The sequence below is a fragment of the Thalassophryne amazonica genome, chromosome 9, assembly GCF_902500255.1.
Source record: "Thalassophryne amazonica chromosome 9, fThaAma1.1, whole genome shotgun sequence".
Lineage (NCBI taxonomy): Eukaryota > Metazoa > Chordata > Actinopteri > Batrachoidiformes > Batrachoididae > Thalassophryne > Thalassophryne amazonica.
The window spans coordinates 114,438,325-114,453,509 of NC_047111.1; the positions used below are offsets into that span (position 1 = coordinate 114,438,325).

Genomic DNA, 15,185 nt, shown 5'->3' on the forward strand with positions numbered 1-15,185 from the left:
GTTACATGTTGGGAAGGTGTCGTAGCACGGACCCACAACAGGGGGCGCAAATGAACGGGCAATGAATAAGCCACAAAGTAACAATTTAATGTTGTGATAATACACAACTAAATTCACAGAAATCTGCACAGTCAATTGACACCAGGTGACGTGTGGGCAGGCTCGAAGATAGAAGACCCCCGACGAGAGAGAAGCCGCGTCCCACACGGCTTCCACCACCAACGGTCTGAAGAACACCAGAGCCGCCAAGTCCCGAGTCCCCAGGTGGCCTCTTTCTTCGGCTGTCGACCCTGGTACTGCTGGCAGAAAGCAGAGATAAGATGAATGAGTGTGAGTCCGCACACTCAGTAATCCACAGTCCATACACAGTTAGGAGGGAGCACCTCCACCTCCAATCACACACTCGTGCAGCTCCTGGTTAACCACTTATCTGGGTTGGGGTGTGAGGCGAAGCCGTCGCTGTTACACCAAACGCCAATTCCCCAGACAAGGCAACACTGCAGGAAAACGGCTGCAACAGAAGTTCAGGTTATTACACACAAAGTGTCAGTCAGCAGAGAAATTACCTCTTCAGTAGTTGCGATTTCTCGGCGAGGAGGTGGAGTTGCAGTCCGGCTTTTATGGTGGTGATGATGATGAGGATGATGAACGAGTGACAGCTGGTGCAGAGGATGAATGACAGCTGTCACTTCTTCTGGGTCTGGCGCCCTCTCGTGCTTGGAGCCTGCACTCCAAGCAGGGCGCCCTCTGGTGGTGGTGGGCCAGCAGTACCTCCTCTTTAGCGGCCCACATAACATTACAGGCTCTTCACAAACAGACAAACAAACAAGCAGGGGTGAAAACATAGCCTCTGCGCAACTTTTTTGCTAGAGGTAATAAATTGAAAAAAAACAAACAAAAAAATAACGGGCATTTCCATTGTGTCAGACTTACAGTTTCGAGGAGATTTTTAGATGTGCATTCCATAGCTCATTCTGCATCATTGATAAAAATACATGCAAACATAGGTTTACCTCTTAAGTAATGAAAATAAAAATTAATTGGGTTTTTTTATCTTTTTGTTGTTCCAGTAATGGTGACCAGATTGGTAGTGTCGGACATATTTGCACGGAAGCAAATATGTTTCGCAGACGGTGGATGCTGCCAGAGATGGCACAAAAAACAACAAAATAGTCCTAGTGTTTGATTCCATGGAAATCCCTGTGAATTAAATGTACTAGTGAATAAAAATGATATGGCCTGATATTGGGTAAAAACAGATCCAAAGTAACCTTAGTTAATCTGTAATTTCATATAAATTATTTCCAGGTGGCCATTTTTGTTGGTGTCGGATGTACACAAAATTGGTGTCGGATGTACCGGTCCAAGCAGTTGTGAATTAAGATACCAAAAACATAACTGCAAAACATGAACAATTATTTATTTACCATAGGATGTCTTTTTATACATGACTTCAGTGATCATTATATTTTAAATTGAAAACTGAGTATTCAGGAGCCACGGGTGCTCTGCAAAGCGAACGCTTTCATTTGTGAGTAGCTTATACAGCTTATGTGGTTACAATCAATATGACAAATAGTACAGCGTTATGTGCCAATCGACATTGAGGTAAAATGTAATCAACAAACAGTGTACCTGCATTCATGCAAGACTCTCTCTTATGTAGATATCTTAAAATCTTCTATTTCAAATTCTGTTTCTAAACTTGACATATTCATGCTAGCTCTTGCTGAGTATTTAGGAGCCACAGGCACCCTGTAAAGCGAAAGCTCTCATTTGTAGGAAGCTTCCACATGCCGGACATCCTGCGCATTCAAAATGTTCAACAATCCATTTTTAAAATAACGTCTCTGTTTTGTTTGATTCTCTGTGCTGGTGTCAGCTTCTCAAAACTTTCAAAAATTGATTTATAAAATAACATTGTCTCCATTTTGATGTTAATGAAAATCAGTTTACATTTACCCTGTCTCATGGTGCTAAAGTCAGACACGTGTGAATCTTGCATGTTGATTCATTGGTAGATGCCTGCTTTACGAGCTTGCACAGGAAACCAATAAAGAAGACTAGAGAAATCACTTTGCATGGCTGCAAACTGAGGAATATCAATAGATTTAAGCAAAATTATCCAAGAAAACAGAGAGTGAATACCCTAAAATTGATCATTGGTAAGATGGTGCTGAGAATGTAACAACCTGGTGCTGCACCGCGCTTCCATTGCTTAGGGAGAGTCCTGCAATATTAATGTTTTTAACATTTTAAATGTTATTTATGGCAAATGTATAAGAATAAATGACATGAAATATAACAAAATAATGAAATGTGAAATGTGCATTATATTTCAGTTAAATTGGCTCAAGTTGTGGCTCTTACAACAAATCAAAACATTACAAATCTTGAATTATTATTCCCTCCTGGTATGAAATCCAGGAAGATAGAGCGATCAGCATCTCTATCCGTCCATCTGACCATCTGTTTTCACCTGTTAGAACCAGTTGACCAGTTTCATTCATATTTAGCATAAGGCTGTACTTGGGTGATTCTCAACACTTTGTATTACTGATTTGTGGGGGCCGGGGAGATATGTCATCTCCTGATGACTCTTGTTTATTTTATTCTGCTTCACTTGAACTAATTTTCAGCCAGTTCTGAACGTGCAAAAAGAATAACTAGATCCAATGGCCATTTCATTTCAGCATACCTGCAGTGTCGTGGATTTACTTTTGACACACTTTGCTTTCATGGCATCATTTTCACACCACCTTTCTTTTCATATTGCAGCACACTTGAGTAGCTCCTGAAATTTAACAGCTCTATGGATTGAATTTGGCACTCGTGAAAGGCGCTTTTGATACCTTGAGGTGCTGGGACTCAGTGTTGAGCCTTGGAACTCACATTTTCAATACCTAGTGTGTCCCAGGACTCAGTGGCCCAAACCTCTAATGCAAACCCTGTTTTATATGAATTAGTGTACGATTTGACAGATGGGATGGACACCAAATAGCAAAACATGAGATGAGAGATGAGATGTCATTTGCGCCAAATCAAACTTAAAATAGACAAAATACTGAAGGCAGTCTGGAGCGACACATCAAAAAAACACTTAAAGCGCTGCACAGTAAATCCATCGGGAATGACAAGAGACGTAATCCATTTCAGAAATGTTTAATGAAAAAAATGAAGTTTATATTTACGATCTGTCACACTGTAGAGAGTAAAACTCTTCTGGCGGACAGCGTAGTTCCTGTCTGCTGTATGCCTCACTACATTAAAGCTACTGTATGTATGTTTTCAACATGGGGGCAGATTTTATGTCCATGCAATATTAATGTGTTTTCTAACCTTTTAAATGTTAATTATGACCTATATGCATACCATCAAATGGCATGAAATATAACATAATATATAATGTAAGAGCCTTTATTGTCATTGTACATTCATACAACAAAATTTGTCCTCTGCATTTAACCCCTTCTAATTACAGTTAGACACAATCCATCCACTAGGAGCAGTGAGCAGCCACAGTCCATCACCCGGGGACCAACGCCAGATGTAGAGACACTGCTTTGATCAAGGGCAGAGAAAAGAGCAGACCCTAATGAAACATCAACTTAGCATTATATTTAACTTAAACCTAAACTGTCTCAAGTTATGGCTCTCAAAACAAACACAAAAACATTACAAATCTTGAATTTACATATGATCGTTGATGTCTGAGAAGGGCCCATCATATGGAGAAAATGGCCCCTTAGTTCATGCACTGAGGGACCATTAGTCCATGGCATCCTTTTAAAATATGAATCACTGATTTAGGATATGTTATTGGGCTTGAGACTGAAGGATTCTCAGTTTAAACCCCAGCCAGACCAGATAATCACTCAGTGCTCATGTGCAAGGTCCTTAATGCCCCAGTTGCTCCTGGTATGCAGCTGTGCACCATGCATGGCAGTACCTTGATGTCGGTGTGTGAATGTGAGGTATCACTGTAAAGCACTTTGAGCTTCTGATTCAGATGGAAAAGTGGTAGATCAATGCAGTCCATTTGCTCTTTGAAAGGATGTACTTACATATAATGGATTCAGGTGTACCAGCAAATTTTGTCTATGTATAAAACGGACAAAATCCGCTATATCTATGAAATGGACAAAATCTGTTTTTTTTTCTGTGGAGTAATACCTTAAAATCCTAAAGCTGATTTATGCTTCTGCAACTCCATAAGTCTGTGGCCATGCAATGACGCAGACGTGTGCGTGACCCTTTAAAGTTCTCTGTCACGTCTTTATGCAATTTGTTGTAGGAACAGCAGCTTTTTCTGGATTAATTTGTCTCTCACTGAGCTCCACTTCTTTATGCAATCATCAACTTCCAAACATACGGTACGTGTAATTTTCCTCTATGAATTGCGGGTCATTTGAGCGTCTTTTTCTCACACCTTGTTGTGAAGGTCATATTTGGGGACTTTTCTGCCAAGCGTATTTGAACCATGATTGACATGTAATCGGTGGGCTAAAAAACCTTTAAAATATGACTGGAGAGGAAGTGTAAAAGTGACAAATCACAGCCTTTTGCGGTCTCAGTCATTTAGCAGGTGCAAGTCAGGCTCCAGGGAGGGTTCGCAGCCAGGCAGAGGGCTCTGATCTAAAGTGGATTGGTTTGCCACACCCAGGGATATGTGTGAAATTTAAGGGCCCTGTCCCACTGGGGAGAGGATTAATTGTGCATGAATTGAGTACACAAATTACGGGCGTTTGTTGTCATCCGCAACAAAAATGGCCAAAAATGACAAATGTCCCAGTATGAATTATGGATATATTAATAATATATAGCGAATATATGATGAACAATCACGGTTATATAACGCATGTAGTGAGGAAACGGTTCCGACGCATTGTGATTATCACGGCATTATTACTGGTGTATTATGAATGCATTGCGCACGTGTTTGCGTGTGCACGGCATCTGCATTGTGGTCATAAAAGAAGCACACTCGCTCCTTTCAGCATCACTATTCGCACCAACAATACAGCCTCTGGAGCAATTGCTGGACTTGAACAAGTTGATTGGAGTAAACAAGCAGTGAACAGGGCGAGTGGTGACGTCAGCGGATCGCATCAGAGCGCAGCTCGTAACAAGAAGTTAAATCTGTTATAAACATAGGAATAAATACTGTAACAGCTGAAGACAAGAAGGAATAAACACACAACTGTTTCATCAAGCCTTGACAATGTAAGTCAAATAATTACCTTTTTAGACGGCTCAAAATGCTCTAACTCAGGAGGTGATTAGAGCCGTTTTCAACAGGCAATTTGCAGAATAAAATGATTAATCTGCCACACAATAATTATTTTATATACACAGCATCCAGCGCAGAGTGCGTGGCAGCCGGTAGAACAAAGAACGGTGTCCAGCTGTGAACACAGTGCCTCTGATTTGCATCCACCGCAAATCAGCTGCAAAGCAGACGTAATAAAAATGCTTTATTCGTGGCCAGTCTGTATGCAGTCACTACAACTTATTTTAGTCCGTGATGTGGAAATGATGGGCGCCGCAAAATATCTGTTTAACACACTGCCCAGTCCACTGCCAAGCTGCAAATCACTGTCAGTTGCGGATATCAGCAGATGACGGCGAATATACAGCGCATAGATTGAGTATGTTTGTGTATGTATTGAGTATGTATGGAGTATGTATGGCCGATGTTATCTACAGCCAAAATTTTGTGCAGCTCAAAAGTCCTGCAAACGGAAAAACGTGCCTCTGCGAATAATTGCGGACGTGTGCGGGTGTCGGCCGACTCATCAAGCATGTTTCATGCATATTGCGGATGTTAAGCGAATATGAGCCAATTTTGTGCGCAATCCATATGCAAATCCTCCTAAATGCCAGTGGGACAGGGCCCTAAGACCATATTACAGTGCAGGCAACAAGCAGCATTTAGTTAATAATTGCCGGTGTCGCAGACCGAACGGTCCGCCCCTAAAAATTGGTCCACCTTTTGCATCAGTGCATGCGTCATTTCAGACCACAGCAGCACGTCTGAGACAGAGTCTCTTCACCAAAAGCAATCAAATGGATTAATGGGATTTTTAACCATCAGATGATGAAGGTAAAACCTCTTAAATCATTCTAAAGCCAGTTTTAAGCAGAAATGAGGCCATTTTAAGTAGAAACTTTGTGAAATTCAGTGATGCTTTGAAATTTCCGACATGTAGTGAATGCATCAGCTAGCAGCTCATTTAGCCGCGGCGCTCTGATCACTTCCACTGCAATTTTATAATGAAATAATGCTGAATTTATGTGGAAATGGTTGTTATACAAAAGCTTCAGATATCTGTCGCTGAGATAAAGAATGATTGGAGTGCAGTTTGAAGCAAAAACGAGGTGTTAATCCGTGAATTGCGTCATGAACCGTGTCATCGGAGGACCCATTTTTGGGGGACTGTTCGGTCGGCGACACCAGCCTTGAATTATAGCCTGCGTTGTTTAGGTGCCGGGTCTGAAGCAGACATATTTTTGAAATATGTATCCCTATTATTTCAAGTTGCACCGCTTGTCTGCTCACAAAAATGCGGTTCAGGCCTCATATTTCTGAGCAGACAAGCGGTGCAACTTGAAATAATAGGGATACATATTTCAAAAATATTTTTCTCTTCATTCATCTTCATGTTCCCCCCAAGTTTTATAGTAGTAGTGAATCCTTTGCAGTTTATTCTAGGGTCATGTAGATAAAATGTTGGTTACATTCTAGGGCTGAAATGATTACTCGAATAATTCGATTACAAAAAATGATCGAGGCAAATTCTGTGCCTCGAAGCTTCATTTAACATTGTAGTACATATGCCAGGCCTGTGTGTGGCACTGTAACATCCCCAGACAAACAACAGAAGAAGACTAGAGCATGTGCTCAGGCCATGTAACAGCTAATAATTTAGTCCTTAAAGCTGCCGTTTTCCAATGGGACACAGAGTAAAATAAAGCCTTTTAAGAGAAAGACGGTCCACACTGATCATCTGAAATAGACTTACTGCACATTTAAAGTGAATCAATGTGTTTGTCTATTTTTAAAAAACACACGGTCTCCACGACGTGGTGAGTGACTGTTGACCCGACGGCCGGGTACCCACAGTCGAAGCCGACTGCTGTCTGTTTTGTTCAGACTCGCACTGAGTGTTTCGCTTTTTAATTTTTGCTTTTTGGGGGGGGGGGCAACGTACAATGCTTCACAAACACTGTAACTTAAAAAAAAACAGTGACTGCGAGGCTTGCATGTTCAACCTCCAGTTGAAATGCATCTGCTGAATCGCAGAGAAAGGGATAAAAAAAAATCACCTCAGGACCCAGTCCACCAGCCTTAATTTGTAATAATAATTCAAAAAAGTCTGTGTGTGGGTGGGGGCGGGGGGGACAGAACAAAGCAACATCCCATAGCCATTTCAGCAAATGTCAAGAGTTTTGCTCAGCGACATTGTGGCATTGGTTAGGGAGAGCCCTGGACTATTGATGTTTAAATATGCGAAAGTACTTTTTATCCGATTATACTTGATTAATCGCCATAATAATCGATAGAATACTTGATTACTAAAATAATTGATAGCTGCAGCCCTATTACATTCTTATGTCACCCAAAGTATGATGCTCAGTAAAAATGATTCAGTCACATTTGTTATCACCACATTTATAATTGGAGTGTTAATGGTGCGCAAAAATCACAGTTCATTACATACAGTGGTTTTGAAGTCACGGTTTTAGTATCTATTGCGAATTCTACTCGTTGCAGATGAAGCTGTCCTCTCCCCCGCGCCACCTCTCACTGCCACTACAAATGGCTGTGCTCATATCACACCGTGCTCTTGTCAGTTTTCACCCTTTCCAATGAAATCACTCACCACTCGCCCCAAAAATGAAAAGAGGCCAACAGCAGAGAAGAGAACATCGGCACTTGCAGATCTGCTAGGGACGCTGAACACTGTACAAGTTACTTTAGCCATGCGTGGGAAAGACACAGAGTATTCTTTCCAAAACTGAATAACATCTGCGTCCGGATTCTGTTTTGGGGAGGACATGTTTTTTACTTTACCTGAAAATACAACTTGAACAAGCAGGCTCTTTTTGGATCAGGCTGAGGATTTTGGTTAGGGCTGAACAATTTATTTATCAAATTTTAACTGAAATCACAATTTAAACTAATACAGTTGACAAATCATAAAGGCTGTGATTATTTTTATGTTTCTCAAATATATTTTGCTGAAGTTGGGTGATTACTTGCCACTCATTCGTAAATGTGACAAATATCACCGCTTTCCCACATCCAGGGGTAATCACTTGTTAAGGATCAATGCCTCTGGTTTCAAGTTAAGATATCCCCTGAGTTATAATTGATTAAATGGATGAATATACAGAGGAACAACTTGACAACTCGGTCTGAACGGAATAGGACTAAACAGCATGAAAATGAACAGTCCATGTTTGCAGAGATTACCGAAAATGTCTACAAGTGTAGATAGAGGGCTGAGACTGCCAGTGGAAATAGGAATGTAGTATGTCACTGGCAGTGTGTGTGTGTGTGTGCGCGCGCGCCTACCTGCTTGCACTTTCGTTTTGGGGGTAGACATGGTTAGTCTGTCAGTGCTTGGATGATAAGCAGCAGTGCTAGCTAGCAGTAGAGCGTAATGTTCCTGCTTTCACACTTAATAACCCGAGCAGTGATTTACTACCTTATGAGGCTTTTCCCTGTGCGTTTTGTTCTCTCGATAAAAGCCCAACAGTATTTGTGGAAAGCCAGTGCTCGCTCCTCTTACCCCTGAAGCACTCGCTATTAACGTGGTGTTGGTACCATGTTTATATCCCCCACCCCCCATTTTGACCATGACTGTGGTGGAATTGAAAGCACCTGAAGCCTAATGGACAGGCTGCAAATTAGCTTTTGCTAGATGCCCTATAGATGTTGCATCTGTTGCATTTTATGTAATAGTTTTTTTCCTGCTGAACAAACAAATTAAACAAATGGATAAACAGGTTTTTTTTATCCAGAACCAACAAATATGATTTTACTTATTTATTGGCAGGCTGTTTTATAATGTCTTAAAAATGCAATTCCGCAAATGTATTTATTTATTTTGTAAGTTCCACATTTCATGCTCACCATTTTTCTGGCTGATTACATAAAGGACAAATGTTATCTTCTCTTTGAACTCTACTCAACACATATTACTTACTCTAAGATGTTGAGCTGATCCTGAAGCAGTGACTCTACACACTAACACGCTTTCTGTCCCCCCTCCCTCTTGCAGGCTGACTTAACAGGGATCAAATGGAAGAGGTTTGTGTGGCAGGGTCCTACCTCTGCACCCATCCTGTTCCCGGTGACAGAGGAGGACCCCATCCTGTGCAGCTTCAGCCGCTGCCTGAAAGCCGACGTGCTGAGTGTGTGGCGACGAAGCCAACGGCAGGGCAGGAGGGAACTATGGCTTTTTTGGTGGGGGGATGACCCCAACTTTGCTGAGCTCATCCATCATGAACTTGCAGGTAGGGTTCCCAGGCGTGGGTCTGATTTTAAAAGTATATACATATGTGCACATATATTCTTACTGTTTGACACAGTTAGCTGGAGAACAATACCCATGATGGTGGCAGGGATTCAACATACATCCACACTAAGCTTAAAATATTTGAAAACACTTAGTTCTCTATGCTGTAATTGAAGTAGTTGTTTAAAGGTGGGTGTTTTCAGAAATATTCCCTGGAGTGGATAGATTTGAAAAGAGCACTTATGTGCCTTATTTTTTGTACAAGGTATACTGAACTTTAAGAAAATAATCATTTGCTTATTCAAACAGATGGGGCTGAGTTACAGTCATGAAGGCAACTTTTTTTCCTCTGTTTACTCATTTTAAATGTCAGTATAGGCAATTACAGAGTGCAGTTGTTTTAATTAATCAGCATTTATGTTTAATGTTGTCCAAAAAAAAAAAAAACAATAGATCATACGTGTACAGTATTGAGTTCAGTGAGAGTTGTGGCACGAGGGTTGTTCATCTAGTCTTTGGCTCTTTTTTTTCTTTTGGCATTACCCGTGAGCCACAATAAAACCACTGTTTAAAGCTTCTTCTATGTGACAACCGAAACTGAAACACCTTCTTATTTAATTAACAGGAACCTCACAAACTATTTTGATGATCTGTTAATAGCTAAGGTATTGTTCAAGCCAAAAGCAAAATTTCAGATTTCATCTTCTCAGTATGTGGGTATGAGACTAGTCCGTTATCCTTTGCTGGTCCAAGGCCTGAAGGGGAATTATGTCATGGTGATTTCCATCCGTCTGTCTGTCCGTTCATCCCAAAAAATGTATGTGTGTTCTGAAATCAACTCCTCTCACACTTTTAAGAGGAATTTCATGTAACTTGGTACAAAGCCTTGTTATAGGTTGTTAATATGCATATTATCATATTGTTCCAGTTGGGTTCATTTTCACAGAGTTATGTCCCTTGATTAACAAAGCTAGACTCTTGTCAGTTTCATGATCGGGTGCTTACATTCTGAAATAAAGTCCTCACATTTTTAGTAGGAATTTCATGTAACTTGATGCAAATCCTTGTTATATGTTGGTAATACGCATATTATCGTATTACTAGTTACTATATTAGTTACTTTCAGCAGCTGCCGACAACACCCCGTCCCCCACTCAACATGAAAATAACCAGATTTTCCAGTACTCACTTTATAGTCACCCTTTCTTGACTTCAATAAATTTAAATACTTGTTTTATAAAAATAAAATAAAGACCTCTTTCTTAACCTCATATTTAAATGTTGACAGCGCTGTAACAGTAAAGCTTAAAATTTATAATATACTTTGTTTATAAATATAACTATTAAATTCTTTCTAACATTTTTTTCTAACATTTTAATTCTTTCTTGACATTTTAATTCTTAATATTATTATTATTATTGTAGTAGTAGTATGAAAAATTGTCTTCAAAAGTGGACCTTTAATCTTGGGGTGTGGAGGGGGAAGCATGCCCCCCCCTTTTGTCTGGATTCACCCCTGGATGGCCATCTGATCAGGAAGAATTGACAACTTGTTTATGGAAAGAGCACAACCAGATTGACAGGAGTTTATTTTATTTTATTTTTTTCCGTTTTTCAACAGTTTTTTTTACTTCATGTCATCCTCAGAAAGAGACTTTAGGCGCATTTGGGTGGGAAAAAACAAGCGCTAGCATTTGTTAATGTGTGCAGATCAGCTAATTTTAGCGAGATCCCACACGGAGCGGCACAGAGTTTTAAAGAAAAAAAAGTGTAAAATGTAAAAAGCTCGCAGCATCAAACACGTGGGCAAAGTGGGCAGTTCCGTCAAACCACGACCTCTGCCTGCTCATGAGCTGCATTGAGAGGTTGACATCACACTGCTGTAAAGGGTATCGGGTGTCCAGTATCGGAGCAGTTTTATGATTACAAGTACAAGTAAATACATACGGGATCGGGCCAATACCCGATACTGGTATCAGCATCGGTGCATCCCTATATTGTACCCATAGTGCAATGCAGCATGTGTGTCTAAATGCTAAAACCTTCAATATTAGTACATTACTTTAAAACTAAAACATATAGCTGATAATTTAACTTTGTAAAACGCCAGATGTATTAATTTCAATAACTTGTTTGTATAAAATTATAACCATAAGTCAAAACTGTCTGCCTGTGCAAGACTCCAGTTTAGCTTTATAAAAGTTAACTTTTCAGTTAGCGGATTAACGGTTATCAAAGCTAACTTTTTGGTTAGCTGTGCCCACCACTGAATAATAGTAATAATAATAATAAGAAGAAATATAATGCAATGCTAAAATACCCTCCGCTGTATGAGCATTGTGTTCTTTATAATTTGCAGTCATTTAATTAAGATTTTATTGTCTTACATACAAATGCAATGCAAATTAATTATTTAAATATCATACAATGTGATTTTCTGAATTTTCTTTTTTAGATTCTGTCTCTCACAGTTGAAGTGTATCTACGATAAAACTCACAGACCTCTCCATTCTCGGTAGGTGGGAAAACTTGCAAAATCAATAGTGGATCAAATACTTATTTTCCTCACTGTACGTGGCAGACTGTGCAGAGCCTTTGACTCGCTGTGGGGCAGGACGCTCCACAGTAGAGCCGTGCACGGGACTAATTTCTCAATCCTGCTCCTGCTCGCTGAATTTCGGACTGTTCCCGCCTGCACCCGCTATGTGTGTGTTACACTCCCGCCCGTTCCTGCAATGTACCTGTCCAGTCCCATCCACGAAACGCCTCGGATAATAATGTAGTTGCCTTGGGTAATGATGGCCTTGGGTAATAATGTAGTTGCAATGAAATGAATGTTAATTTTTCTCCATTGTAAACGAATTACCAACCAAAGTGAAAACATGCCAACGTCAGACACAGACACATTTAAGGCCCTGTCACACCTTGACAATTTAGCCAGCATATGCCAACCATATTAAAAAGCACTGACATAAGTCCAATAAGTTAAGGTTAAGTTTTTTTATAAGTTAAGAGCAAGTTGAAGCACATTGAAATACGCTGAAGTTCGCTGATGTACGTCCTAATAAAGCTGAGCTCCTCAAAAATTTTTGGGCTTGCTGAAAAGTTTCAACGCATGCCAACATGTGACTCATACGTCCCCTACATGCGGGACATAAATTGTAGGTAGGTTATGTGATTGTTGGCACACGTTTATTGTAATGTACTCATATGTCTAAATCTGTCCATTAATGCTGGTACTGATCGGCTGAAAGCTGCAGTCTTCATGTGGAATCCACATAAAGCTCCTGATTTTTTAAAATGATCTCTGAAAATACTTTAATTTGTGGCTGGAAAGCAGCGTTTTAAAACAAGTCCCTTGGTGGTTTTTCGGCTGCGGGTGCATTTCTCAGCTGCTGTCATGCTCTGATCACACAGAAGTGCTGTGATGATTTAAACTTTTAAAGCTATTTAAACTTTTAGAGCACCGTCACTATGATGTGATCATCAGACGACATGATCGATCAATCAGGGTGATCACGCCTGATTATTGTGCTGTTTAAACATTTAAAGTGCCGTCGCTGTCAGTGATCACCACACCTTCAGATCACCCCTGATCATGGTTGACTGGTGCTTTAAAAGTTTAAATCATCACAGCGTTTCATTATTCAGTTCTGTGATGACTTGATCAGACCTGATCAGGAAGCAGTTGGCGCTTTAACAGTATAAAGAGTCACAGCACTCCATTCATTCACGGCAGCATTTACCACAGCCAGTCCACTCATCAGCATTCTGTACACAATGAAAATGGTCCACCAAGATAAAAATTGAAAATAAAAAAATTAAATAATGTTAAATTACTTTGTTTCTGACCGGCACCACACCATGCAGTACCGACCCGAACCACTGGGTGGAAACGGGGCTGTCGGCATATGCTGGATAATCGTCAAGGTGTGACAGCTGCATTAATTTATTAGACGTACGACAGCGTGTGCCAGAGTTTTTAATGCGGTCGGCATACACAGGCTAAATCGTCAAGGTGTGACAGGGCCTTTGCATACCAATCACTGTCAAGTATAGGGAGATGCAGTCTACGTACATAGATGGTGAGGACAAGACGTAAGTAGATTATGGAAAGTTTTTTAGTGCGAATGCAACATTGCAGTCTGAATGCAAACTAACTGGACTAGGGCTGCAGCTATCGATTATTTTAGTAATCGAGTATTCTATCGATTATTCTGGCGATTAATTGAATAATCGAATAAAAAGTACTTTTGTGTTTTTAAACAACATAAATAGTCCAGGGCTCTTCCTAAGTAATGGCACAATGTCGCTGCGCCAAAGTCTTGAAATTTTGCTGAAATGGTAATGGGATGTGGGTTTCTGTTTTGTGTTGTTTTTCCCCAGCTTGTAAAATTTAACCATTTTTGAGTTTTTTTTTTTGGGGGGGGTTTGTTTGTTTGTTTGTTTTAAAGGTTGGTAGACTGGGTCCCTGCGTGAATTTTTTAAAATGTATTTATCCCTCTTTCTCTGCAATTCAGCAGATGCATTTCAGCTGGAGGGTGAACATGCAAGCCTTACAGTCAGTTTTTTTTATTATTATTATTTTATTTAAGTTACAATGTTTGTGAAGCATTGTGTGTTGGCCAAAAACACGAAAATTAAAAAGTTAACATTCTGCAAGTCCGAGCAAAACACAGAAGAAAGAGTGGACTGTTGTTGAGAGGATCTTCTTTCAGAGAGTGTTTGTCAGAGTGGCCGGAGACGGAGCTGTGACTTGCCCGGTGTAAGTGGCTCCCCTCACACCGGGCAGAGAGAGACAGCAGCTGGCTGCCGGGCAAATAGCCACTCCCCACGTAGAGCGGACTGTGTGTTTTTTAAAAGTACACAAACACTGCTTCGCTTTAAATGCACTCTATTTCAGATGATTAGCATGGACTGTCTTTCTCTTAAAAGGCTTTATTTTATTTACTCTGTGTGTTGCGCTGGAAAGTTGTAGGTTTTGATGCTAAGTTGATTAGCCCTTCTGCAATATGTGCGTGCTTTAGTCTTCTTCTGTTGGGACGTTACAGTGTCTCACACACAGGCCTGGCATATGTAGTACAACGTTAAACGGAGTTTTGAGGCACAGAATTTGCCTCGAACATTTTTTATAATCGAAATATTCGAGTTATTCGACTAATCATTTCAGCCCTAACCCAGACTAAACATATAAAAACATAAATCTTGATATGGTCCTAGTTCTGCACTTTCAGGTCAGAAACTGCTCTCAGTTACTAGTTCAAGGATACAGGGAGTAAACTGTCAGATTCCCAGGTGGGTTTGAGAGCAGTTTATTTATCCTCTTGCATCATAATTACACAGCTGTCACAGGCTTAACTGCAGTGGTTTCAGTTCTGTATTGGCTGGTTGAAGGAAAGTACCACTGTTCCGTCTCGGAATTATATCTGTATTTTTGAAATTAAAACCTGTGTATGAATGTGGAATTCAGCTATCCTAATGTACCTTTTGAGTGAATCTCTCAAGGTTACAAAGCTGAAATATCAATGAAGTAAAAGATAATAGGAAATGTAGAGGGCGCATAGCTCTTTTTTATTTTTTGAAAGAGGCACTTGAACATAGATCACCCTGTCAAGATGTGTTATTGGCTGTACAATGAAATATGACACTGATATCACTGCC

At 40.2% G+C, this 15,185-nt stretch overlaps 1 protein-coding gene across 1 annotated transcript in view; it reads left to right on the forward strand.

Annotated features, from left to right (window-relative positions):
* Positions 1-15,185, forward strand: part of med13a (mediator complex subunit 13a) — a 289,879-nt gene that overhangs the window by 22,868 nt on the left and 251,826 nt on the right. Inside the window, exon 2 of the mRNA XM_034179011.1 lies at positions 9,288-9,522. Within this exon, the coding sequence (XP_034034902.1) occupies positions 9,288-9,522 (235 nt within the window). The remainder of the gene's footprint in view (positions 1-9,287; positions 9,523-15,185) is intronic.